A 25302-nucleotide genomic window follows, 5' to 3' on the forward strand; every position below is an offset into this window, starting at 1 on the left:
CCGGGGGCGGAGGGACTCCAGGGCCACGCAGACAGCCCTGCAGACCCACACAGCGGGCGACCGGCTCGCGCGCCTGCAGGACCCCGAGAGCCGCGGGCGCCCTGGTTCTTCCCCTTAGACCCCCGCTTCGGTCCCGCCCCCCAAAAGTGCAAAACATTTTACAAAGTGTGCCGTGCCCCGCGGGCTAGGTTAGAGTCTCCGGGGCGAACGGCCGTGCCTGTCCGGCGAGAGGACTGGGATCCGTGCATCCGGCTCGGTCTGGGTGTGCGAGGGCTGGCGGAGAGCGAGTGCGAGCGCGCTGCAGAGCCCGCGCCGAAACCCACGTCCCTTCGCCACTGTCCTCAGGATAGATGGATCCATTTCTGCTTTCTGACATTTTCCTGCTGGGGGGATGGGGGGGGCGGAGAGAGGGAGAGAAGGGGGGAAGGGCAGAAAGGGGTGGGGGGAGAGAGAGGGAGAGAGCCAGAAAGGCAGTCAGCTTCCCCCAGCCCTGTTTTGTTTTCTCTAATTGGTCCTGGGGGAGGCGAGGAAATTGGACAGAGGCTGGGCCCAGCTAGCTGGGCTGCCTTTAATTGGCTCCTTTTTTTAACTGGAGGGGAATCAAACAGGAGAGCGAGCGACAAAGGGTGGGAGAGCGAGAGACCGAACGAGGAGCCGCGAGGAGGAGGGAGGAGGAGAAGGGGAGGAAGGAGGAGGTGGGGGCAGGCCGGGGGAGGCGGGGGGTGGGGAGGGGAGCGCGGAATGAAAAGCTCGGGGTGTGGGGGGAAGCAGCACAGCGAAGCCCAAGTTGCCGAGCTAGCCGAGAGCTCCCACGGCCCGGAGCCCCGCGGCCGCCGCGCCCGGGAGCCCGGCCCGGCCCGGCCCCGCCTGCTTTGGGCCCCCGCCGGCAGAGGCCGCCGGGCGGGGGCGGGGACGACCAACTTGGGGCGCGGCGCAGCCCCGCTCTCCCGAGAGCTCCGAGCCCGGGAGCGCCACCGCCGCGACCAGACTGCCGGAGCTGAGCGCGGCGAGCGGAGGCGGCGAGCGGCTCCAGCGCCGCAGCCCCGGCCTCGGCGAGAGCGCGAATATTTTTCAAACGACTCAAACTTTCCGTCTTTCCCCGCGTTCTGGGGCCTCTCTTGGATGGAATTGTTCTCTTCATTCCCGCGGGGCGCTGGGGCGCGATTCCTCCCCGGGGTTCCTCCGCGGCTCGGCTAACTTCGCGGACCCGGGGACCCGTGGCTCTCGCCCCTCGGCTGAGCCCAGCCCGCGCTTCTCCCCGGCTCTGGAGGCCTAGAGTCGGGGCTTTTCGCCTCCGAGAGGACGCCTAGCCCGGCCCCCTTGGATCGGGCCGTTGAGCCCCCAGCACCTGCCGCAGAACTGGAGATAGCGGATTAACCCGAGCCGAGCCCGGGCCTCCCCGCCCCCGCTCCACGGAGGAGCGTCCCCTGGGCGGGGAAACGACAAGTTTGTCAGTCGTCGGTGGCCTGTTGGAACCAAGCGCCTCCGCCTTCGCGGAGGGGTCCCTGGAACCCAGAACCCCGAGCGGACAGCCCTGGGGACCCGGAGAGGCTTGGCGGCCGGGGTCCTTGGGCCGGGGCGCTGGCTGCTGCGCCGGGCGCGCCGAGGCACCCGGGGCCAGGCCAGCGCCCTCTGCGTCCCCACGCGGGCAGCGGCCCCGCCGGAGGAGAAACCCGGATCGCTGCCGCCGCCGCCGCCGCCTCCTCAGTCTCCTGGTCTCCGCCGCCGCCCCCTCCGTCGCCTCTCGGGGAAGGGGGAGACGCAAGGGGCACCGAGGGGCCCCGGCGGATGCGCCCCCCACTGCCTCTCGGGCTGCGCCGCCTCGCGGGGATGAAGCACGGGCCGTGAAGATGGAGGTGACCTGCCTTCTACTTCTGGCGCTGATCCCCTTCCACTGCCGGGGACAAGGAGTCTACGGTAAGAGCCCGCGTCCCGCTGAAAGCCGGTTCAGCCCCGCGCGGAAACTTTGCAAGAGGCGCAAAGTGCGCGCTGCGCGGGTTTGGTGGGTACCCCGGCTCGGACTCTGGAGTGGATGCCCGGGTCCCCGCCCTTTTCCAGAGCGCGAGGAAATCGAGCTAGCTGTTTCAGCGCACGGAGGCTGGTCGTAGGGTCTGGCGTTAAGCCGGGGATGCCAGGGGGAAGTAGTATCCACTTTTCCAAACCCTGCCTGGGGCGGGAATGAATCGGAAGCCTTAAGAGCATCCAGTTGGCCTCGGAGACCCTGACAGACCGCACACTTGGGACTGAGAAAGCGACTTGCACTGAAATCTTGTCCCACCCTAACTCGGCCTCTGGAGTGGAAGCCAAGCGCTGCACTATCTGGAGTTGCGCGCGGCTTGCGGGCGAGCTGGTTGCCAGCTCCGCGGCCGGGCGGCGGGCTCGCCTTCCCAGCTCTCTCGCTGGGCTTCGCTTCTTGACAGCCCAAAGGGATGCAGGCATCCCCTAGATCCGGCTCCCAAGATGCCAAGATCCCTTCTCGGACCTCTTCTGAGCCTGTTAGTTCTTCCTGTCCCCGGTTCTCAGCTACAAAACCCCAGCTCCACCTTCCTTTTCCCTGCGCGCACACAGACATTCAGCCACGATCCCCGGGAAAGCAAACACTGCACGCGCCCGTCAGGTGACGTGTCCAAACTCTGCCTCCTGCCCACGCAGCTTTGCTCCCGCGTCCGCACGCCCGGCTCTCAGGCGCCAGGGGAACTCTGGTTACCCGCTTCTCCCTTCTCTCTCATGGGTTTTCTGGGGGAAAGATCCTGCGAGCCGGCATCATCCATTCAGTGTCCCAAGGGCTCATCCCTCTCAGGAACCCCCCGTCTGAGTTCTAACAGCCGGTCATGTCCTGACCCTCAGCACAAAAAGTCTTTGGGGCCCGGTGGCTCTTACCGTGCCTTCTCCTGACTGCAGGGTGGTCTGTGTGGGTCAGTTTTTTAATGCGGTGTAGCTGGAGTGGGGACGATTCTTTTTCTTTAGGGTGGATCAGGAGAGGGTTTGAGCTGTTCTGGGGAGGTGGGGAGGTTCTGGGGAGCTGAGGTATTGTCCCCTCAGTTGCCATCCTCAAGTGCAGATGCTAAATGGCTCTTTCTCGGGGTGCCTGGCAAGAGGGAGGGGTATCCTGAGGGGGGGGGGCAGGTATCTGTGAGGTGACATCTTCCTGGCCCTACACAGCTAGCTAGCTTGGGTTTAATTCCCTGGGGAGGCTGGCTCAGGCATCTGGCCAAACTCTGCTTCTTAATTAGTTTGTGTGTCTCTTACTGCCTGGCCCTTTACATAGGCCAGAAAGGGAAAGAAGAGAGAAGAATGCAGCAGGGACTGAGAGAGACTGGGCTGTGGAGAGGAGGCCACCGAGTGGGTTCCAGAGGCCTCGGCCTCCCCCGGGCAGGGGAAGATATCCGGGTGTACTGAGCGGGTCCTGTTTCATTTTTTCTCCTCGAGATTTCCCTACAGCTTCACTGCCTCCTTAAGAGGTGACCTCAGGAGGCACCAGCCAAGGCCTCTGCCTTCTCACCACACCCAGGGGCTCTGGAGAGTGATGGGGAGCCCTCCGCCTCTGCTGCTGTTCTCTGCGCTGCTCTTCCCTCTCCGTGCCCTTGGGCAGATCTGGCAGGCTCATCTCCTGGCTGTCTGTCTCCTCCATCCCCTCTAGCTTCTTCACCCTTCTCCAGGGCTGCATGAGACCCATCTTGAAGAGGCTCTCGTGAGCCTAGCCTGGAAACCCCAGCCATGAGGGCAAGGGGTGGGGCAGTGGTCTCTGTGGACCCTCACTCATAGGACTCTGGGGCCAGGATTTAGCCATTGCCTTATAAGTCCCCCTTTCACTGTATTTTCTCCACTCCCTCATGTGCCTGGATTCTAGCTGCTCTCAGAGCAAATCAAGGTGGGCTTGGTGCACTGGGGCCAACCTGGAGCTCTTGGGTGACATTCTTTCCACTTGCCCTTTGAAAGTTTACCTCCGAGGAAGTCTGGGGCCTCTGGGGAATTGCAGGGTGGAAAGCCTTAATTGGGGTGGATGGAGAGAATGGAAGATCTAGTGTGAGGAGAAGGATGGCAAGAGGCTATGATGCTGGAAATTTGGCCAGCTCTAGCAGAAGGGACAACTACTCTATCACTGGGTCTGGGTTAAGAAACAGTATGGAGAGCTAGTTCTTCTGCGCCCTGCCCCCCACTCCAAAGCAGGTGAGAAAAGAGTAAGAGTGTGGGGGTGAGAGATGGTCACTCATGCCCATCCATCACTGTATGTTGGCACCCAGCGTTCTGCCTGGCATGGGCAAATATTTGTTGTGTGAATGAAGGGCCATTGTTGGGAGGAAGTTGAGGAAATGCTTCTTGAAATTCTTTCTCCCCTAGAAGTCTGTCCAGGATGGTTTTTAGCAGGGTAGTGGGGGCTCTTTGAGAGTCTCTGCTTAGGGTGAGTCATGGAGTCCTAGGCTGGCAGCCAGAGGGCACCTTAGCTGCCATGGCAGTGAGCAGGGAGGCAGAAGCTTTTACTCAAGGCACAAAAGATAAAAGTGTGCCTGGGCAAGGGAGTCCCTGCATCTTCACAGCCTGTGTGGCTAAGGGAGTGGCAGATTAACATGGAAGCTGAACTGAGAAGAGGGAGGAAGAATAGGACATGGAGGGTAAAGCCATCAGGATCTTGCCTGGGCCGTGGCTCTCTGCTGAGGCTGGTAGGAAGAAGGTGCCTGGAGCTCTATGCCCAGCTTCCCTCTGAGTGTCCACTTGTTGGCTCTGAGGTCCACTGTCCACAATAGGGTTGGGGAGGTGCTCTCAGTCTGGTCAGGTGGCTTTGCTCTTGGGAGCACAGATGCTACGGCAGCTGAGTACTGGAGCAGATGGTGCATTTGGAGCTGGTCTCCTCTTCCCTCCCGCCTCCCAATCTCCAGGGCCAGTTTGTTGTGCTCCGGGGTGTATCTTGTAATCTGCTTTCTGGCATGCCAGGGGGAGGTGGGCTGGCCACAGAGACCTCGTTCTGGGGCAAAGACAGTAGCCAGGTGATGGAGAAGTGTCCTGTGTGTGGTTAGCATCAGAAAACACCCTCTCCTCCACTCTGGCTTCCTCTCTTCCTCCCATAGCTGCTGGACTTCCAGCCAGCAGCAGGTCAGTGGGACTCCTCTCCCTTTCAAAAACACAACAAACCCCTGGATTATTTAATATGCAGGAGTGGGAATTGACATTATCCTTAAGACAGGTTGTTTGCAACTTACTGGTAGAAGTCAAAATATTTCACTAAAGGTGTCATCAGAAACTACTATCCTATGCTAATTTTTGTGGGAACATGAAGACAGATGTTGAATAATTTGACAAGAGCAACATAGCTTACAGAATTATCACCAAGTCAGGTTTTTCCCCTCCTCTGAGGGGTGCGGAAAGGGAATTTGAGGAGGTGTGTCTCCCAGTGCCATCTTCTGGGTGTTGATCTGGGTGTGGGCACCCATGGGAGTTTTCACTGACATTTCTACTCCATGCCTTGAAACTGCCTGCCTGCTGGCGAAGGAAGTCATAGCATATGAAAACTCTGGCCTCCCAGGGCAAGTGGAAGGCTTGGGGTTTTCTAAGTATCCTTGAGAAGGTCCCTGCCTCTTGTCCCTTCGCCCTTCTCAGTTGTGGAAACTACACGAGGGAGAAAGAGGACCTTGTGTTCACAAATCCAGGCTGTTTTGTTTGCTTTGTCAGCATTATCTGCACCCCCACTTCCCACCCTCCAAGTTTAAGTTGGCCCCTCAACTAGTCCGAGGGCTCCTAGGCCTCATTTCAAGCAGGAGAGTCCCCCCTTCAGGTCAAGATCCACACGACGTCCCACCCTATGCTGCAGGCTGCAAATCTGTGCTTCCTGCCTGGAAGGGGGCTCTGGGAAATGGGGCTGGTTAGAGAGGAGGAGTTTGTTTATTAGCTGGGAAAGCACCTCTTCGAGGGGCTGGCTGCGGACATGCTGAGAGCCTCCTTGTAATTGGCCAGACCTGACTGTGAGCTGCTGGGGCCAGGGTGGCAAAGCCTCATTTAGAGCCTGGTATTAGCTCTGCTTTGCTGAAACATGGAGGGACGGGGCGGGGGGCTCCACAGGGAGAATGGAGGGAGCTAATCACAGCCGCCAAGGCCGGCAAATGAATGATGCAGGAAATCAATACCTGGGGGCGGGAGTGGAAATCCGGGCAGTGGTAGCGGCCACTGCTTCTCCCCAGCTGCCCAGGAGGCACGGGCGGGACTGGGAGGAGTGAGACAGCCAGGAGTGTGAGGCCCTCCTCTCCCCCATATCCTCCCCCACCCTGCTCCCTTCCATCTTCTCTCCCCTGCTCTTACCTGTTATCTCCTGGTGGCTGGGTTCACGGAGGTTGGGCCAGGAATGCCCCATCAGGCAAAAACATGGAAACTGGGAGATGGGACCTTGGGTCTCTCATTCCTGGATGAGCCCTCCCCGACTCTGACCTGCCTCTGGACTCTGGGGCCTGACAAGGGCCCAGGGGCCTGGGGACCCTGCCCTGTGCCACTGGCACTGCCGCTCCAGATGTGGCCAGCAGGGGGAGGGCTTGGCCATCACATTGCTTCTTGCCTTTCCTGGGCTCCCTTGGCCTCAAGCCTCCCAGTAGGATGAGAGCTATTCTAATTACTTAGCCTCGGGCCCATGGGGGCTCCGTAGGGCCTTCTGAAGCTCCAGACTCCCCCCACTAGCTCCCGTGTTCCCACCCTAGCATCCAGGGCATTTGCCTTTGGTCAGAACCACATTTCCGACACCCTAGGTTGGAGGAGAGCTTCCTGGTGGGGCTTGGCTGGGTTGGTTCCTGACCCTTGGGGCTGTGTGCAGAGCAGGGGCTCATGCTCTGGCAGAACCGCCTCTTTGAGAACCTGGGTATGACCCCTCTTCTGCATCTTCCTCCCCACAGTCAGAAGACCCTGCTGGGCACTGGTACTGGGTGTTAAAGGGCCCCTGTTGCATTTAGATGCTGATACGGAAGGCAAGAGCAATGCCTAACTCAAAGGAATGAACCTTTTTTTTCTTAATGCAATCTCCCTTTTCCCACGCCTATGAGTAACATGTGTTTTCTGCAAAAACAATCAGAGAAAACATAAAAGTATAAGGAAGAAAGTAAAACTCACTTGACATCTTGCACTGCATTCGATGAGGATTCTTTCGGGCATCTTCTTGTGCAAAGAGGACTGCACTTTTTTTCCATTTAGCCTCATCAGGTCGTCGTCGTGGCACGTGGGGTCTTCTGTGGTGGTGCGTGTGCTCAATAGTTGCAGCGTTTGAGCTTAGTTGCTTCACGGCATGTGGGATCTGAGTTTCCTGGCCAGGGATGGAACCTGTGCCCCTGCATTGCAAGGCAGATTCTTAACCACTAGACTACCAGGGAAGTCCTAGGAATGAATATTTTAGGGAGAATTGTTGGTTATAACAACAACATCTTATAGGTGTGTAAGTGCCACGTGCATTAACAAGCATTTTCACACCTCTGCCTGCTTTGGTTCCATAACATTCTGAGAGGTCAGAACAGTGGGTCCTATGGTCCCCATTTAGTAGATGAGGGAACCAAGGTTGTAGGAGTGTAAGGATTTGCTCAAGGTCATACAGCTGGTAGGAAGTGGCTTGGAGACTTGATCCCGGTGGGCCTTCTGATTTGGAAGTAGGAAAACATGGTGTCCATCTCCTGTGTGCTCAGTCGCTCAGTCGTGTCCAACTCTTTGTGACCCTGTGGACTGTAGCCTGCCAGGGTTCTCTGTGCATGGGGTTTCCGAGTAAGAACACTGGGGTGGGTTGCCATGCCCTCCTCCAGGGGATCTTCCCCACCCAGGGATCGAACCTGCACCTCTTATGTCTCTCTCGTCCATCAGCAGGTGGATTCTTAACCACTAGTGCCACCTGGAATGCCCGGTGTGCCTCTCACTATCCATTAAATTACTGAGGACCTCCCTGATTAAGGCCCTGTTCTGAGCATTGACAGGGCTACTGAGATAAATAAGATGCAGGCTCTGCCCTCAAAGAGAAGGAGAGAGGAATCACATACAAGATAGTGGTTCCTGGAAGATCTTGATAAATGCCATGTGGCAAGGGCAGATAAAGGGCTGTGGGAATTCCAAGGGGGAGGAAATTACTTCCAAAGCCTTTTAGAGGAGGGGGCATTTGAGCTGGCTTTGACAAATAGAAGTAAGGAGCCAGAAGGGCATCCCAGGTGGACGGCTTATTATGGCAGAGGCAAGGAGGATGTGTATGTGTGGGGGGCGGAGGGGAGTAGTGAGTCATTCATTTGGGCTGGAACGTAAGTTGAAAGGGAGTCAGGGCAGTGAGAGTTGGAGCAGTAAAGGAAAAGTAATAAAAATTGCTAACATTAACTTCCCAGGATGAGATCAGGAATATGTATTGTCTGCTTTAATCCTTATTACAATCCCTTAAGAGAGAGTAATTTATCAGTCCATTTTATCAAAGAGTAAACTGAAGGATCAGAAGGGTGGGTTTACTTGTCCAAGTGGCAGAGCTGGGCTTGAACCCAGATTTGCTGATTATAAGACCTGTGCCTAGCGGCAGTAGGCTGGACTCTTGGGTTTGGGAGATAGTATCGGGAGGGTCTTGAGCAGGTGAATGGGTTAATATGACCCAGGGAGCTCATATTAGGCTGGGTAGCCCTGCAGCTGTGTGTTTTGAGGAGGCTAAGGTTAAGAGGAGGAAGACTGGTCAGGAGATCTGGCAGTTGTCTGGCAAGGTTGTAATGAGAGCTTGATCCAGGGTGGGGGCTGTGAGAATGGACAGGAAGGAGTCAGTATAAGAACTGCTGCCAGTTGACACACATTTGAGTTTGGCTCTTTGTGGAGCACCTGTGAATTTGGTGAAAGAAACACGCTCTTGTTCTCCTAGAGTTGAAGTTCAAGTTGAAGGGAGACAGGCAGTAAAGAAGTCAGTGAATAAGTATATAATGCATTCTCTGGTGATGAATTCTACACAAAAGGGCAAAGCAGCCAAGTTCAAGTTCATATACATTAATTAGGAGTAGGGGTGCTCCCAGAGTGGGTCTCCCCTCCCCGAGCAGAGACCTGAAAATGCCCGAAGGAGGAAGTCCCACAGACATCTACAGGAAGTGTGATCCAGGCAGGAGAATAGCCAGTGCAAAGGCCCTGGGGTAGAAACATGCCTGGACTGTTTAGTGACAATGGGGAGTCCAGTATGGCTGCAGTGGAGTGAGCCATGGGGAGTAGGAGGTGGGATTAGAGAGTTAATGGGGCCAGATTGTTTGCAGCCATGCAGGCTATAGAAGGTCTTTGGGTTTTATTCTGAGAGAAGTGGGAGCACTGGGAGGATTTTGAACAGAGGAGGGACATGAATTGACACCTTTTTAATAGAATGTCTCTGGCCACCATGTAGAGACTAGACTGTAGGGGGTTGGGGATAGGGGTGGGGGATGGACCCGGTAGAGACTGTTACAAAAGGTGAAAAGTGAGACTGCCCATCACTAGGTCCTGACAGTGTTTCAGAGCTCGGACAAGGGATAGGAGCTGTTTGGAGTTGGGAAGCTTGGCACACAATGGCAATGAGATAGAACAAAGACCACAGGAAGTCAGACAGGTTTGGCGCAGTGGAGTAAAGTAGTTCAACAACTGGACTTCTGGTAAGGAACCCGGGTTTGAACCAGCTGCGAGAGTCTGAGAAATTACATCTGCTTTCAAAGCTGTGGCTTTACTGCTTGTCAGATGGGTTTGTGATAAGCATGCAATGAGCCATACCTGGGAAGTCCCAACTGTGCTGGGCACTTAGCAAGTCCTCTGTGAATAGTTTCTTTTTTTAAAATGTTTAAGTCTTTATTGAATTTGTTACAATATTGCTTCTGTTTTATGTTTTGGTGTTTTGGCCCCAAGGCATGTGGGATCTTAGCTTCCTTACCAGGGATTGAACCCACAACCCCTACACTGGAAGGTGAAGTCTTAACCACTGGACCACCAGGGAAGTCCCCTCAGGGAACAGCTTTATTTGAATGACAATGTCGGTGCAGTTTTGAACTTCTTGCGATTCTGGCACTGGTATGTCTGGGAGAGATGTTGATGGAGCAGGTGGACGGGGGTGGGGGGTGCTCAGGAGGGAGACATCTGTTCTGAGAGATGGACTCGCATATCTGGATTTATGTCCACACAACAACGTGGGCTGAGACCACGAGGTGGGATGAAATTGCCAAGGAAGCGTCCAGCAGAAACTAACACGACACTGTGAAGCAACTACACTCCAGAAAACATTTTCTAAAAAATGGCCAACGAAGACAGGATAGACTGAGAGAGGAGACTGGGCTAAGACCAGTGCCCTGGAGGGAGGGGGAGTGGAGAAGGTAGAGACAGACCAGGTGGCCCAGGGAGGTAGGAGGAGACTCAAGAGAGGACGGGGACCAGAAAGCCAGGGAAGGGATGGAGTCCAGGGGAGAAAGGGCCATCTGAGATGGGGGAGGAGCTGGAGTAAGGGCCATCTGGGGACTGGGAGGTTGGTGGGGAAGTGGCTGCAGCATAGAGTGGGGTGTTCGAGGGCCAGTGGGAGCCCCCCGGGGATTTCTGATTCGGTGGGTCCGAGCCTGAGCAGAGATAATGCATTTCCAACAAACTCCTGGGGGATGCAGGTGCGGCTGGCCCACAGGTTGCTCTTTGAGCAGCAAGAGTAGGCAGGAAAGACGATTGGACTCAGGTGGGATGACGTGGGTTGGCGGGCCAGTGGGGGAGCTCACTGAGGGCCCCTAACTCAGGAGTCTTGCCTCTCTGAGCTTAGCTTCCTTATCTGGAAGGCTGGTTCAGGCACACCCACCTCTTGGGATTGCAGAGGAGCCAAGAGGGATAGCACTTTGTAAACTCTGAGGCGCACTATGAGGACTCTGTTTCACGAGAGCAGAGGGCTGGCGGGCAGATGGTAGGGAGCCCCGGGTGTGGGCGGCATATGGAAGCAGGAGGTGCAGGCCACAGGCCAGAGAGGGCTGGAACCCCAGTTTCCCTCGCCAGGCCGGGCCTTCTGCCCATGAGAAGCTGGAGCTGCAGTGGAAGGGGGAGGTGACCTCTGTGGGGGAAAGGGTGACATGTGTGGGCCCGGAGTTGCTGCTGGGCTGGCCTCTGAGATTCCACCCCAGGCTCTTCTTGGTTCCTTTCCAGTCCCAGACACTCAGCCAAGATTGACTTTGATGATCTGGAGGGCTGGAAGCTGTGCAGAGAAGTGGTTCTCAGCCAGGGCAGCCTGTCAGAACCAACTGGAGAGCTTTTTCAACAACAGATGCCTGGCTCCGCCCCCAGACCTCCTGAATCAGAAACTCCGCAGGTGGCATCAAGGCAGCTGTGGTCAGAAGAGCCCTCCAGTTGATTCCTGGGCACAGCTGGTGTAGACAGCGCATCTGAATGAGTCAGGCCCAAGCAGATGCCTTTCTCCCTTGGGTTTTCTGAGGGCATCTCTGCATTTTCCAGGTCACTGTCCAAGCTTTGTTTCTACCATGATCATCTGGACACTCGGGTCTTAAAAAAAAAAAAAAAAACCTCACTATTTTTTAAATGATGAACCATGGGACTTTCTAGTTTTGTGGTTCTAACTGGAGCATCCAGGTCAGGAGCCTAGGAGACTGGACTCTCTTGCTCTTCTCTGACCAGGGATTTTCCAGTCTCGAACCTAGAGAGACCCTAAGAAACTGCTCCAGGAATGTCATTTTCAGTGATTTTCAATAGGTAAATTATGTTACCTTTTGGAAATGTGGCCTTTTTTTCATTCTCTTCTCAGTTTAGAGAAAATGAAAATTTCAGAGCTGGACCACATTGCAGCAGTTCAATGTAAAGCAAGCAGATATTGAATGAGTATCTGCTGAGTATCTGGAGGGGTGGTCAGCGCTGTGGCTGCAGAGGCGAAGGACACCTGCCCTCAGGAGCTCGCAGTGCAGCAGGAGAATGGAGTCTTTCCCAGCGTCCTCACCTTACAGTTGGAAAAACTGAGGCTCAGCTCAAGGGACTTACCCAAGGCCCAGCAGTTAGCAGGTAGTGGAGTCAGGATATGAACTCAAGTCTGCCCAATGCCAAGTCTCATGCTTGCCTGAGTGTGACCTTCCTGAGGGCAAGAACTAACCATTGTTTTGTTCCCCAGATTGTGCTGTGGGTGATGGGGTGCTGATGAGAACCCTCAGTCCTATTGTTGAGTCACTTATTCGTGTCTGACTCTCTGCAGCCCCATGGACTGCAGCCTACCAGCTGTCAGAGCTTGCTCAAACTCATGTCCATTGAGTCGGTGATGCCATCCAGCCATCTCATCCTCTGTCATCCCCGTCTCCTCCTGCCCTCAATCTTTCCCAGCATCAGGGTCTTTTCCAGTGAGTCAGCTCTTCCCATCCAGTGGCCAAAGTATTGGAGCTTCAGTTTCAGCAGCAGTCTTTCCAATGAATATTCAGGATTGATTTCCTTTAGGATTGACTAGTTTGATCTCTTTGCAGTCCAAGGGACTCTCAGGAGTCTTCTCTCGTCCTATACCAGTTAGGAATCACATTCTGAAGAGTTCCCTGGTGGTCCAGTGGTTAAGACTCTGCCCTTCCAGTACAGGAGGAGCGGGTTTGATACCTGGTTGGAGAACTAAGATCCCACATGCTGTGCTGTGAGGCCAAAAAAAAAAAAAAATAAAGGAGTCACATTTTGTTGCCAGAACCAAAGAACTGACTACAGAGTCTCAAACAAATTAAAGCGACTTTCTTAAGTCTGAAGTAGGCTGTGCACGGCTGTACTGGTGACTCCTTGCTCACTAGAGATCCAGGCCCCTTTCATCTTGCTCTTCTGATCTCCTCACAGTGGTGCTTCTCAAACCTCCTGCATATTAGAATTACCTGGAAATGTTAAAAAAAAAAAAAAAAGCATTTAGGTCATATATCAAATAAATCAGAATGTCTGGGAGTGAGAACCAGGGATCAGCATTTAAAAAAAAAAATCCCCAGGTGATTCTGATGTGCAGCAAAGTTCAGGAACCCTTGCCTTAGAGCATTTTGCCTCAAAGTCGCCAAAGGGCTCCTGGGGCTCAGCCATCATGACACATTCCAGACAGGAAGAAGGAAGGAATACTTACAAGGGTGCGTCATTTACCCAGTCAGAAAAGTTGAGTCAGCTTTTCCAGGAGCCCCTCCCAATGATGGCTGCTTACATCTTACTGGCCCTTTTAGGGGGAGGGAGGCTGAGAAATACAGCCTTTTAGACGGATTCTCACCTAAGAGAATGTCAGGGTTTATTTAGATAGAAGGGGAGATTGAAAGCTGGGTACGTAATGAGCAGTCTTTACCACAAATCCCCACCTCGGGATCAGCTGGTGTTTCTTGAAATGAGCAGATTTAGATGGATGTGAACAGCTGTTCCTCTCCCCACCTCCCTGGACCCTGCCAGCCTAGTTCAGATGGGTGGGCGGGTGGGGGGCTCTTGCTGCTCCGAGGATGCCCAAAAGGAACCTTAGAGAAGATGAAGCCAGGGCAAGGAGGAGGCTTGCTAGCGCCCCCTGCCCGACATTCCTATGAGGCCCAGCTGCCCATCTGCTAGTGCTCGTCTCCTCCTCCTCACCCCAACGCACTGTTCATTTATCCTTCTGTGAGGGTGTTCATTTCCCCTGGTTGGTACCTCTCTCCTCTAGCAGGTGGCTCCTCTCAGTCCCAGCTGCAGGAGAGCTCTGTGGACCCTTCTTATTCGAGGGAGCAAGAAACCGAGGGACTCTTCTAGAAGCCATGATCTACCGCATCTTTCTGCCTCTCAGTAGGTCCCACACCCACGTGAGCCCAGGCCACCCCACCACTGTTTGCTCAATGCCTGGTCCTTTGTAGGAAACTTCTTCTGATTGTCTAACCTTATTTCAACTTGCTGTAGTATAACATCTTATCAGAAAGTTTCAGGTGACTTCCTTGGTGGTCCAGTCCCTTGGGATTCCACGCTCCTAAGGCAGGGGGCCTGGGTTCGATCCCTGGTTAGGGAACTAGATCCCACATGCTGCAATTAAAGATCTAGCACAGTCAAATAAATAAATATGAAAGATTCAGGAGCTGAGGTCTTTGAGCTGAACTTGAATATCTCCTTGGCTCTGAGACTTTCCCTCTGTAATTCTTAAGAAACTCTAAATGAAGGCACTTCTCCCACCTCTGAGAGGGACATTGGGAGGGTAGAGGTGAGGAGGGAGTTCGATTCTGGTGGCTTCCTCTACCTGGGTTTGGCTCTGGTGTTCCAGTAAAATGCGGGGGGCCCTTGATCCCCTGGAGAAGAGAATGACAACCCACTCCAGTATTCTGGCCTGGAGAATTCCACGGACTGTATAGCCCATGGGGCCGCAAAGAGCTGGACACGACTGAGTGACTTTCACTTGGGGAGGCCAGTTTATCTCCAGCAAAAGACAGAAGCTCAGAAGGCAAGCTGAAGATCTTTGCTGTCGCAAGACCTGGCTTTACTTGCCTTCCTGGAATAAGGGCACATAGTAGACACAGAGAAGGCCAGGAGATGGAGCTTGAGGGTGTGGCAAGAGCTCAGCTGCCAGCTAGTGGTCTTAAGTGACCCAGAGGCACTGGAATGTCAAAGATTCAGTGCAGGAAGAGACTGAGACCAGAGGAGGTGAGGTCAAGGTCACACAGCAACTAGGTGCCAAGACTGAAGTTAAAAGTCATGTCCAGGGACTTTCTAGCTAGGTCTTTCTCATTCTCTATTATTCTGTAGGCTCAGGAAAAGCCAGGACATGACTGCATAGCATTTATAAGCCCAGTTCATACCCACATCACTAATAAAGCTCCCCTCATCCCTGTAAACTACATGTCTTATTCCTGGGCCTCACTGCCTTGGGACTACAGGATCTGGGGCTCGCTCTGAGTCCAGGCCTCCTGGTTGGATGTTAGAATCCTTTAATGAGGTGTCAGGGAGGCCCTAGGAGGCCCTGCTCCTTGTGGGTGGAGGAGGCAGTCATCTTGGTAGATGAGCTGGAGGTTGCTACCAATCTCCACCAGGCCCCACATCTCTGTCAAATGGCCTAAGTTCCATCTTAAAGTCATTATTCATGTTAGCTGATGGAAACACAGTCACTGTTTCCAGAAGGTTGCCCCGAGAGTGCCAAGCATCTTTCAAGCCTTTTTCCAGTGATTCAGGTTGGTTGATCACATGAGTTGGATCTTGAAGCCTTGGGATTCAGGAAAGGAGGTTTCCCAGGAAGAGACAGGTGAGGTAAGGGAGCATGGTAGGGTATTTGGTGTGTGTTCGTGTGTGTGTCTTAAGCAACATGAGAGCCCTAGGTACAGCCATGTGAGAGGTTTAATAGTGGACACCATGATGGTCATAATTGGTTTGGACTGATAGTCTTAGCTTCAGTTCCCCAGAATCGATCCTGAGACAAGGAGCCAAGTGTGGGTGATTTATTTGGAAGATGAGCCCAGGAATCTCTGATAGAGGAATGGGGATGAGAGACAGGGACATAAAGCAACCAATGGAAGGTGCGTTGTCAAGCCAGTCACCACCGTGTCCCTTTGGGGCCCTCTGGGACACTCTTAAACACACTTACGAGTCATCCCACCGTGGGGATGTGGGAGCTGGGGCCTGAATACACTAATTCCCATCTGTCATTGGGAGGGCTGCCCCAGGGGGTGTTAACTTCCTGGTACTCGGCCCACTGCACATGCACACGCTGGCAGCGTGAGCGCTGAAGCTCACACTGAGAGGAGCAGGTGCTGGCCGTTGTGCGCGGCAATGGTTAGGGGAGGGAATACGGGAGGAGAGGGGATATGGGTGACAGAGGACGAGATGCTTGGATGGCATCACCGACTCAATGGACGTGAGTTTGAGCAAACTCTGGGAGATGGTGAAGGACAGGGAAGCCTGGTGTGCTGCAGTGCATGGGGTAGCAAAGTGTCAGACACAACTGAGAGACTGGACAACAACAGTTGGCAGGGGGCACCTGCAGCCTATACTGCCTCCTGGCTGAGCCATCAGTCTTGCTTTTTCAGATCCAGCCTGCTTTGCTGAACTCTTTGTTCTTAGAACTTGTCTTCTGTATGAATCATCTCTGATTGCAGTCTGAAAACTCTCTCCTGTGGCCATGAGCTCCGTGAGCTGCTCATTTGCTTTCTAGGATCCTGGGAACAGAACCTCCAGCATGTCAATTTCCCCAAGACCTTCCTGATAGAATCCAGAATCTCCCTGAAGGATTGAGGGGACCTTATAGCGGGGGAGGGCAGGGTGGAGGGTCACTGGGCCCCAACTCAAGAGTCTATAGGTCCTTTGGGCATGCTACCAGAGGCATGACCATTAGCTTCCCATCTGCTGAATTCAAGACTAAGAAAGAGATAGGAATGATCTCTGAGACTAGAAGACTGCCTCTTCTTTCTTCAGGCAGGATTCTGTGTGGGTAAGAAGGCTGATTGCATTCTGCCTACTCCCCTCTCCAGGCATCACACCTTCTCCCGTGGGCCAGGCTCACCTGCTTCCCTGGATGTCCTGGGGCCTGTGGGGCAGGATCAGAACAACTCCTCTGTCCTGTTGTGAATTTCCCTCTGTCTTTCACTGCCAGCGGGGACCTGAGATTAACTAATTAATTAATCAGATGTTTATTGAGCACCTCCTGTGTGCCAGACACTGTTCTAGGTGCTAAGCACACAACACAAAGAGATGATCTAGAATCACAGCCTTGTAGAATCAGAGCCAGGAAGAAACTTAGAACATATGTCATCGTTTGTCAGGGAAGAAACCTGAGGCTGAGAGAGGGCAAGAGAAGTTCTCAAATCACACAGCAAACAGGCAGCCCAGCTTGAGAAATTGTGGAAAGTCAGAGGTAACGGACGTAGAGATCACCTAGCTGAACTGGTCAGCTTTTAGACACTGAAACCAGTGGTCAGAGGTGAAAGGTCACTCCAAGTTCTCCCTGCCAGTGAATGCAGCCTTTTCTCCCACTTCTATCTCCCAAGTCAGATTTGGGCTCTAGGTTACTGAGAGGAGTATGTGTGTGCGTTATCATAGCTTCACATGCCAAGGGCAGCAGGCAGGAGACACAAGAGACTTTCCCCAGATCAAGCCTCCCCACCTCCTTCTGGGGCATTCAGAGGCTGCAGCAAGTCCTCCCCTCTGCTCCTGCCTTTTCCCAGCTTCCTGTACAGCCGTGGCCCCTGGAGTTGCCCACTGTCACAGTGGCCTTGGGTGATGCTGGGAGAGCTCAGCACTGAGGGATGCCCTAAAGTGCCGGAAGCACCGACACCCTGTCTGGCTCATTGCCTCCCTCATTTTCTCGGGAGCTGAAGGAGCAGGGGCTGTGGGGCTGTCCAGGCGAGGGTGGGCTGCACCCCCTAGTCTCTTTCCGCTCATTCATTGGAGCTGGGACCAGTGAAGGCAGTGGCTCCTTTGGGCTCCCCTTGCAGAATTATAGAGCCAGGCTGAGGGGTGAAAGGAGTGATTAATGGGGAGCTGTGGTTGCTGGTAGAGATCAGTGTGTGTGTGTGTGTGTGCGTGCGTGCGTGCGTGCGTGCGTGCGTGTGTCTGTCCGTCCGTCCGTCTGTGTATGGAAAACCATTGGCAGGAGATAAACTGCTCTCACTGGAAACTTCAACAGGAGCTGGAATGCACTCCCCAAGTCCTCTCACCCCTGGGCATGTACACTTCATCAGTGTTTTTCATGCATATATAAATATACGTGGACATGCATGTGCCGAAGGTGTGCGTATGTGTGGCGATACACACAAGAACATGGGTTTATGTGCAGGGAGTCCTGTATGTATGTGTGTGGAGGGCACTGCAGACCTCTTTGGGGGATTCTCTGGATCCGCTTTTATCCCACTGTCCCCCCAGCAGCCCCTTGACTTGCCCCCCTCGTCCTTGCCTTGACTTCTAGAGCCGTCAGCCCAGCACTCTGTCTGGCCTGCGTTATAACTGCCTGCCACCCCTTCTAGGAGGCCTGGAGTGGGGGCAGGGACAGGCCGAGGCTGGCCCGAAGCTCCTGGCTAATTTTCCCGGCCTCCATCGATCCAGCAGCTTCTCCTGAGTCTATTAGCAGTCGGCGAGTGAAAATATCCCCCATCCGCAAGCCCTGACCTGAGACAGGGAGGAATCCATAACAATTTGTTCAAACAGAGGGAAGCATTTCCCTCTGATTTGTATTTCAATTTATTCCAAGCAGGAGGGGTGTCAGGGTGGGGGCGGGCCAAGCCCTGGCATGGTGGCCAGAGTTGGGCCCCTGGGCTGTCCCCCTTGGCACCCCTGTGGCAGCTGGGGTGGCAGCTGGCACTCCCCATGGTTCCTGGGGGTAGGGGCTGCAGAGGGGAGGGTGGGGCCCAGCAAGGGGAACGGGAAGAGAGACCCGCCAGCCTTCCCAGCAGGCCCTGCTCCGCTGGAGGGCTCAGTTGTGGATTCGATTTTCACAAAATACAAAGCTGCCAGCTTGGAGCCTCTCTCCCAGGCACTGGGGCCTGTGCCAGGCGTGCGCTTACCCGCTGTGCCTGTGCCAGGGTGGGGGCTGGGCTGGGCGCATGGACCCAGTGGCCCCAGCTGGGTTGAGTGGTGGAGGGTGGGGTGGGGTGGGGACTCTTATTCTCCTAAAGCCCTCCCCAGCTGTCCTCCTAGGAACAAACTGCTCAGGCTCGGAAGGGAGCTGGCACCTTGGAGAGTTCCCTGGCAGGGCGGAGAGCCCCTCACTGCAGGAGCCCTGAGCAGTGTTCATGTTTCATTCCTGGACTGAGTAGACCAGAGCTCACTGGTCTACTTCCCAACCTTGGAAGTCTCTTTTGAGCACCTGTGATAACAATAGCTCTGGCTGACATTTCTTAAGTACCAACTACTTGCTGGACACTGGCAAGCACCCAGTTTTTTCAGGGTCCCGGCTTCCTCCTGCCGCTCATTCTCCTCAATCTTCCGGACTCTTCTGCCGCCTCCCTCACCCATCCCTGCTCAGTGTTTTCAGTTTCTCCTGGGAATGACTCTCTGTTCCTCCTGAGGGTGGCCCTAATGACTGAGGGCCTCAGGACTGATGTCTCTGCAGTGCTCCCCCCCACCTTCCCCGCCCAGCTTTTCTATAGGACTCCACAAACAGGCTAGCTTGCTTTCTTCTGGATCACTTTCTTTCACTGCACCTTACCTTCTCATCCCCACCAGGGTCCAGGCCTCTGCAGAGGTGGCTCCATGGCAACCAGAGAGGAGGATTCTGGGAAGGGTCAGCCAAGTGGTCCTGCAGTTCCCCGCCTACCCCGCAACCCCTACCCTCCACCGTCTCTTTTCCTCATTCCTCAGTGCCCCAGGGAGGAGAATAAGTGGAGAAGTTCTTCACACCGAGGTGTCAGTGACTCGCTGCTCTGAGGTCAGCTGTCGCACATGACTCGCCAGGCTTCCTGACACCACCAAGGTCTAATTTCAGAAGCATGCAACTAAATATATCAAAGTCGATGAATAATCATCTCGCTCGCTCAGGTAGGAGTGTAGGGACGCAGTGTGGCATGAAGGCTTATAGCAGAGGGTTCTGCAGTAGAACTGGGTTCAAGTCCAGCCTCAACCACTCACTGGCTGTGTGGTCTTGGGCACAGCAGTTATACACAGCACCTCAGTTTCCCCCATGCACAAGCCAATGAGGATAATAGCGTGCACCTCAGGGGGCTGCGGTGAAGAGGAAACGGGGAAAGGTATGGAAAGCCATTCTGAGCCCAGTGCCTGGGCTGTTCAGAGGAGGCCCTGCAAAGTGAGTGACTGCAGCGTCCCAGCCTGCTCAGGCCTGCTTGGTGAGTCAAGGATCTGCCACCAGGGAGGGGACACGTGCGGTTCTACATACAGGCACGTGACACAGCACTGGGGGAAAGAGGGAGCGAGACCCTGGCCCTGGAGAAAGAGTGGCAGGATTCCAGCCCTCCTCCCATCTCCCTCTCGGGGATGTTGACAGCAAGGATGTTCTCTCTGAGCTACTCTGTGCCTTGGGAGACAGCTGTGTTTTGTACCTTTACCGCCACCCACATGGCTGCCCATTCCAGACCTTGCTTTCCTCCTAAAAGGCAGCTTCCCCCTCCCCCTGTCCTTAGCCCCTGCTGCTGCTGCTGCTAAGTCGCTTCAGTCGTGTCCAACTCTGTGCAACCCCATAGACGGCAGCCCACCAGGCTCCACCGTCCCTGGGATTCTCCAGGCAAGAATGCTGGAGTGGGTTGCCATTGCCTTCTCCAATGCATGAAAGTGAAAAGTGAAAGTGAAATCACTCAGTTGTGTCCGACTCTTCGCGACCCCATGGACTGCAACCTGCCAGGCTCCTCCATCCATGGGATTTTCCAGGCAAGAGTACTGGAGTGGGTTGCCATTGCCTTCTCCGGTCCTTAGCCCCTAGGAGCCTCCTAATGGCAATGACTTTTCTGTTCCTGGCTGTGATTGAACTTTAGGCCAATTGGCCTCCCCCATCCACAGGTCCTTCACTTTTTTCCCCCAACCGACTGGGTTTCAAGTCATTTACGAGTTGTTCAGAGGCTCAGCATTATAATCAGATCCTACGGTGCATACCACTTATGTGGTTTCTAAAATTTTAGCCAAAAAAGGAGAGAAACCCTTCCGTGATGGAAGAAAAAAAAAAAATCAGAATACTTAAGCATGGTGGGGGGGGAGGTATTATATTTCTTGATTTATAAATATACCTGATGTAAAGAAAATATGTTCCCAAACTTTATGCTTCTGGAATTGACTCCTGAAAAAAAAAAAAAAAAAAAAACCAAGATTATTCATCCCATTGTTAAAGCAGGAATTTAACCTGCTTTCCCTCCCAGGGGTGTTGTCCTTTGAAAGGGACACAAGAGAATGAACAGCGACTTATCTGCCAGTGTTGACGGGTCTTATGAAGAACCCACAAAGCAGGGAAGGGGACCGAGAGTGATGGCGGTGGAGGCAGGAATACTGTCTTAAAAAGGGTGGTCAGGGTAGACCTTACTCATAAAAGAGCTGAAGGAAGTGATGGGGTAGCTCTGGAAATCTAGGGAAGAGCAGTCCAGTAACAGCTGCAAGTGCAAAGGTCCTTGAGGCCAAGTGGGCTTGGTCTGCTTGAAGAACAGCAAAGAGCAGTGTGACTGCCGTAGTGGGGAGTAAGATACAGGGGTGGGTGGGAGCAGACGTGGGGCATGGCAGGCTACTGAAAATGCTGTGGCTTTGACGTGAAGTGGAGTCATGGCCGGGTTTGAGCAGAGGAGAGATGGGATCAGACTTAGTATAAAGAGATCTCTCTGGCTGCTTGTGGAGAACAGATGTACCAGGCAAGGAAGGAAGCAGAGTCAACCTCTCCGTTATAAAAATCCAGGCAGGGGATGGTGGTGGTGGCCCAGTCCAGGTTGGTATTTTAGGGGTTGGGTTCAGGATCAGTTCTGAAGATTGAGCTGCTGGGCTGGTGGCTTGGACGCAGGGTGTGGGAGGAGAGAAGTCAGGGATGACTCCCAGGTTTCTTTCTTTTTTTAAACTTTATTTATTTATTTATTTTTTAATTTACCTATTTGGCTGTGCTGGGTCTTATTTGCAGCAGGCAGGATCTTCAGTCTTCATTGTGGCATGTGGGATCTAGCTCCTGACCAGGGATCAAACTGGGGCCCCCTCCATTGGGAGCATAGAGTCTTGCCACTGGACCACCACGGTAGCCCTGAGTCTCAGGTTTCTGGCTGATGGTGTGTTTTCAAGATGGGGGTGAGGATTGGCTCCCAGGCCTTGGGGTTGCTGAGGGGCACTAAGTGCTGTTCCCCTGATGTCATTGGATGTGGAGAGAGGCATAAAGTTGATCAGGCCCTTACATCTCTGCTCCTTGGTTTTTAAGCCTTTAGAGCTAATCCTCCTCCCTCCTCCTGAGCTGGGGTGAAGATCAAGCCCAGAGGAACTCTGCAAGGCTGCATGAAGAGGTTTCAAGCTGTCAGGTTGTGACACCCATAATTTCACCCCAAAGCCAGGTAGGATGATGCCCAGGAACCCACAGTGGCCTGGGGTGGGTAGGAGGGCTCAGAGTGCTACCCCCAGCAGAGTGGAGATGGTAAGCTTTCCAGAAACACTGTCTTTCCCTCCCCTGCCCTCCTGTCCTGGGGTCTAATGCCCCACCTGCTCTCGAGCTGCAAGATTGATTTTGCTTTCAGAGTTGTTACTGTTATTATTATCCACTTAAACAACTTCATAGGAAAAGAAAAGGAATCCAATGACTATCAAACATGAGCCATTCATTCTAAATTCCCTGCCCATACCTGTCAATATATTTTTACATAGCAGTAAACAGCTGTCCACTCTGCACTCTTGGACGACTTTATCTCCTGCACACGTCTCCTGGTATTGACTGAGCCCTCAGACCTGTCAGCTTAATGGCCACAGGGCACCCCCTGCATCGATGTGCTGGAGTTTGGTCACTGTTTCTCCAGTGCTGAGCGTTTGGGCAGATGCCAATTTCTTCTTCTTCTAAAGAGCTCTGCCGTGAATATCCTTATGTGAATTACTTTTTCCTTTTAAATTATTTCCTTGGGGCCTATTCCCCAAAGTGAGATTGTCTAATAGGTCATAGGATAGGAACAGTTTTATGATTCTCCTTTTGCACTGCCAGGCTGTGTTACAAAAAGTTTGAGTCGGGCTTGTGCAGAGGCCAGCCATAGTGGATTTTATCATTTTAATTTATTTTCACTGGTGTCATAGGTGCCTTATGGCCTGCTTCTTTGGGTCTTTTCAACACCTAATAATAATAAGACCTGATCTGCACAGAAACTTTACAGTTTACATGGCACTTTCTGATATGTCATCTCACTTAATAAGACACGATGCATCTAATATCATTGGCTTCTGTTTTATATGGTGAATTGGGGGGTTTAGTCATGCCAAGTGCTGGAGTGGAGCTTCCAGCCTGTTCTTGCAGGTTGTTTGGAAAGAACTTGTTTCCACTCACCACCATCCCGTCCTTTCTGAGCTTCCAGGGCCTCAGATGCCAACTTCAGCCCCCGTCCACTGCCTCAAGCCCCCTTGTCTCCCTCGGCTCCAGCAGCCAGGCCTGTGTCAGGCTGCAGGCCTTGCCCTGTGCTTCAGACTTGGGTCTCAGCTCGCGGGGTGGGAGGAGGCCATTGGGCTTTTGGGGTCAGAGGGGGCTATGGGGGTTCTTTGCTTTAGCAGAGCTGCCGCTCCCTCCATACCCTGACCCAGGGGCGGCCCAGGCTCTGCGTTCTGGTTTGGGAGCCTGGACCTGGCAGTGCATCTCTGGTCCCACCCAGGATGTGCTGGTCCAGAATGTGTCCCTAGTGCTGATCACAGGTATGCTGGAGCCCTGGTGACTGAGCCTCAGGCTCCAATGAACAGGGTCGCTCAGGGGCCTGTCAGGCTCCACGACTGAAGCTGTAGCTCTCAGACTAAGGGGGCCTTCTGATGGTGGACACACTCTGAGGTATGAGTTTGGTTTTATTCCGCTCCCTTCTCACTATACATCTGGAGCATGTGCTGCAACATGTGCTGTGCTTGGTGGATTCCATTCTTATTATATTTAATACTTCCAATAGGGAGGATTCTTATGCCCATTTTACAGGCAGGAAGCTGGGGCTGGAGGCCACAGAGTTAAATGATTTGCCCCAGGTCACACAGCAATTATTGCAACAGCCTCAAGGAGAACCCCTGTGTCTACGCCAGCCCTGCCTCTCCCATGGAATCAGTTCAAGAGCTTTGTTTTGTCAGGTGGGAATGTGGTCATATCCAGAATTTGGCCCACTGCCAAGACCCAAGGCCAGGGGAACTGCAGTGATGGGGTCTCCAGGACTGCAAACCTTGGTGGGGTTGAATAGTGAGACCCCTGAAGAAACACCATGTCCACCGGTCCCATGTCCCTGGGCTAGTCAAGCTCAGGTCCTGAGGCCTAAAACCGTTCTCTACCCTGTTGGGTGGTAGCCTCTCTTTCTCGCCATCCTCCTGGGGAGAGCCTTCCTCCCAGTGATCACCTCTTTCAGTCCACATTTTTAAAATATAATTTTATTTATTTTTGGCTGCACTTGATCTTTGTTGCTTTGCATGGGTTTTCTGTAGTTGCGACGGTCTTGGGCTGCTCTTGGTTGTGGTACGTGGGCTTCTCATTCAGTGACTTCTCTTGTTGTGAAGCACAGGCTCTAGGCACACAGGCTCAGTAGCTGTGGTGTGCAGGCTTAGTTTCTCCCGGGCACGTAGAATCTTCCCAGACCAGGGATCGAACCCGTGTCCTCTGCAATGGCAGGCGGATTCTTATCCCCTGCACCACCAGGAAAGTCCTCAGTCCACATTGATATTCTAGTCTGTCAGGATTATGGCTCTTGGCATCCCCCCACTCTTCATTCAGTTTTACATTTTCCTCTTGTAGGCCCTTGGAACAGGGTCCCAGGTCCTATGATCAAATGGAAAGGGAACTGAAATTTATTGAGCAGTTACTAGATACTGGTGGTTATGCTCTGTATCCACATTGTCTTGTTTAATCCTCACAACCTAGAAGTTACTTCTGCCAGAGCTGAGATATAGTGTTATCCCCATATGGCAGATGAAGGGACTGAGGCTTTGAGAAGTTAAATAACTTGCCCAAGGCTGTGGGCAGCCCCTCAGACTTGCACTTACAGCCTCTGCTCAAGCAATGCCTGACTTGTAGTGTGCACCTTTCTGCCCTCTCTTCCCCGAGTGTCCTGCCTACACTGGTTAGAATTGCCCTGTGTGCTGTGCCGTGTTAACTCTCTTCAGTCGTGTCCAGCTCTGTGCGACCCCATGGACTATAGCCTGCCAGGCTCTTCTGTCCATGGGACTTCCCAGGCAACAATACTGGAGTGTGTTGCCATGCCCTCCTCCAGGGGATCTTCCTGATCCAGGGATCGAACCTACATCTCTTACATCTCCTGCATTGGCAGGCGGGTTCTTTACCAGTAGCACCACCTGGGAAGCCCAGAACTGCCCTGGGGCACCTTGTTGTTGAGAATTGATCTCCCTGCCCACAGAGAGAATGTCTTTTTATAGTTCCCCCAGGGGATCTCAGAGGCCTCACTTAGAGGGCTTTCCCAGTGGCCTGTCCTGACATTCCAGAGTTCATTAGTTTTGTGCAGACTAGACTTCCACTGATACTCGGTGAAGATTCTGAGCAGAGCCCGACACTCTCAAAACCTGTGTGCCTTCTGATGGAGCCAGGATGTAGGTGCAGTGGTGCCAAACCTTCCAAGGGATGGGGGTGTGGCTGGACTGCCCACCACTTTCAGCAGAGTGCCAGGCTCTGCCAGAAGCAGCAAGCTCTGCAGACAGCATCAGGTCTTGAAAATAGAACCAGGCCTTACGCATCATAGCGGACTCTGCAAGCCATACCAGGCCCTGCCTCTGACTGTGAGAGCAGCGCTTGTCTTCACGCTCCGTCGTAGTGATAGGCTGGCAGCCTGTGCCCTGATCTTT

General features: G+C 53.6%; 1 protein-coding gene and 1 long non-coding RNA gene across 5 annotated transcripts in view; both read left to right on the plus strand.

The window, feature by feature from the left end:
- Nucleotides 1-1850: 1850 nt before the first annotated feature.
- The window catches only part of MDGA1 (MAM domain containing glycosylphosphatidylinositol anchor 1), a 61944-nt gene continuing 38492 nt past the window's right edge, over nucleotides 1851-25302 (plus strand). The window contains exon 1 of the mRNA XM_055571525.1: nucleotides 1851-1917. Within this exon, the coding sequence (XP_055427500.1) occupies nucleotides 1851-1917 (67 nt within the window). The remainder of the gene's footprint in view (nucleotides 1918-25302) is intronic.
- Nucleotides 5905-11680, plus strand: LOC129645950 (uncharacterized). 4 transcript variants are annotated; one of them, XR_008711602.1, is made up of 4 exons: nucleotides 7951-8134; nucleotides 9436-9587; nucleotides 9835-9996; nucleotides 11098-11680. It is a non-coding gene; the product is annotated as an uncharacterized LOC129645950 (long non-coding RNA). The 4 variants fall into 4 exon arrangements; XR_008711601.1 differs by lacking the exon at nucleotides 7951-8134 and adding an exon at nucleotides 8694-8878; XR_008711604.1 differs by lacking the exons at nucleotides 7951-8134; nucleotides 9436-9587 and adding an exon at nucleotides 5905-6001 and having other exon boundaries at nucleotides 11098-11679.

Source organism: Bubalus kerabau, chromosome 3, assembly GCF_029407905.1.
Source record: "Bubalus kerabau isolate K-KA32 ecotype Philippines breed swamp buffalo chromosome 3, PCC_UOA_SB_1v2, whole genome shotgun sequence".
In the NCBI taxonomy this organism is placed as follows: Eukaryota; Metazoa; Chordata; class Mammalia; order Artiodactyla; family Bovidae; genus Bubalus; species Bubalus kerabau.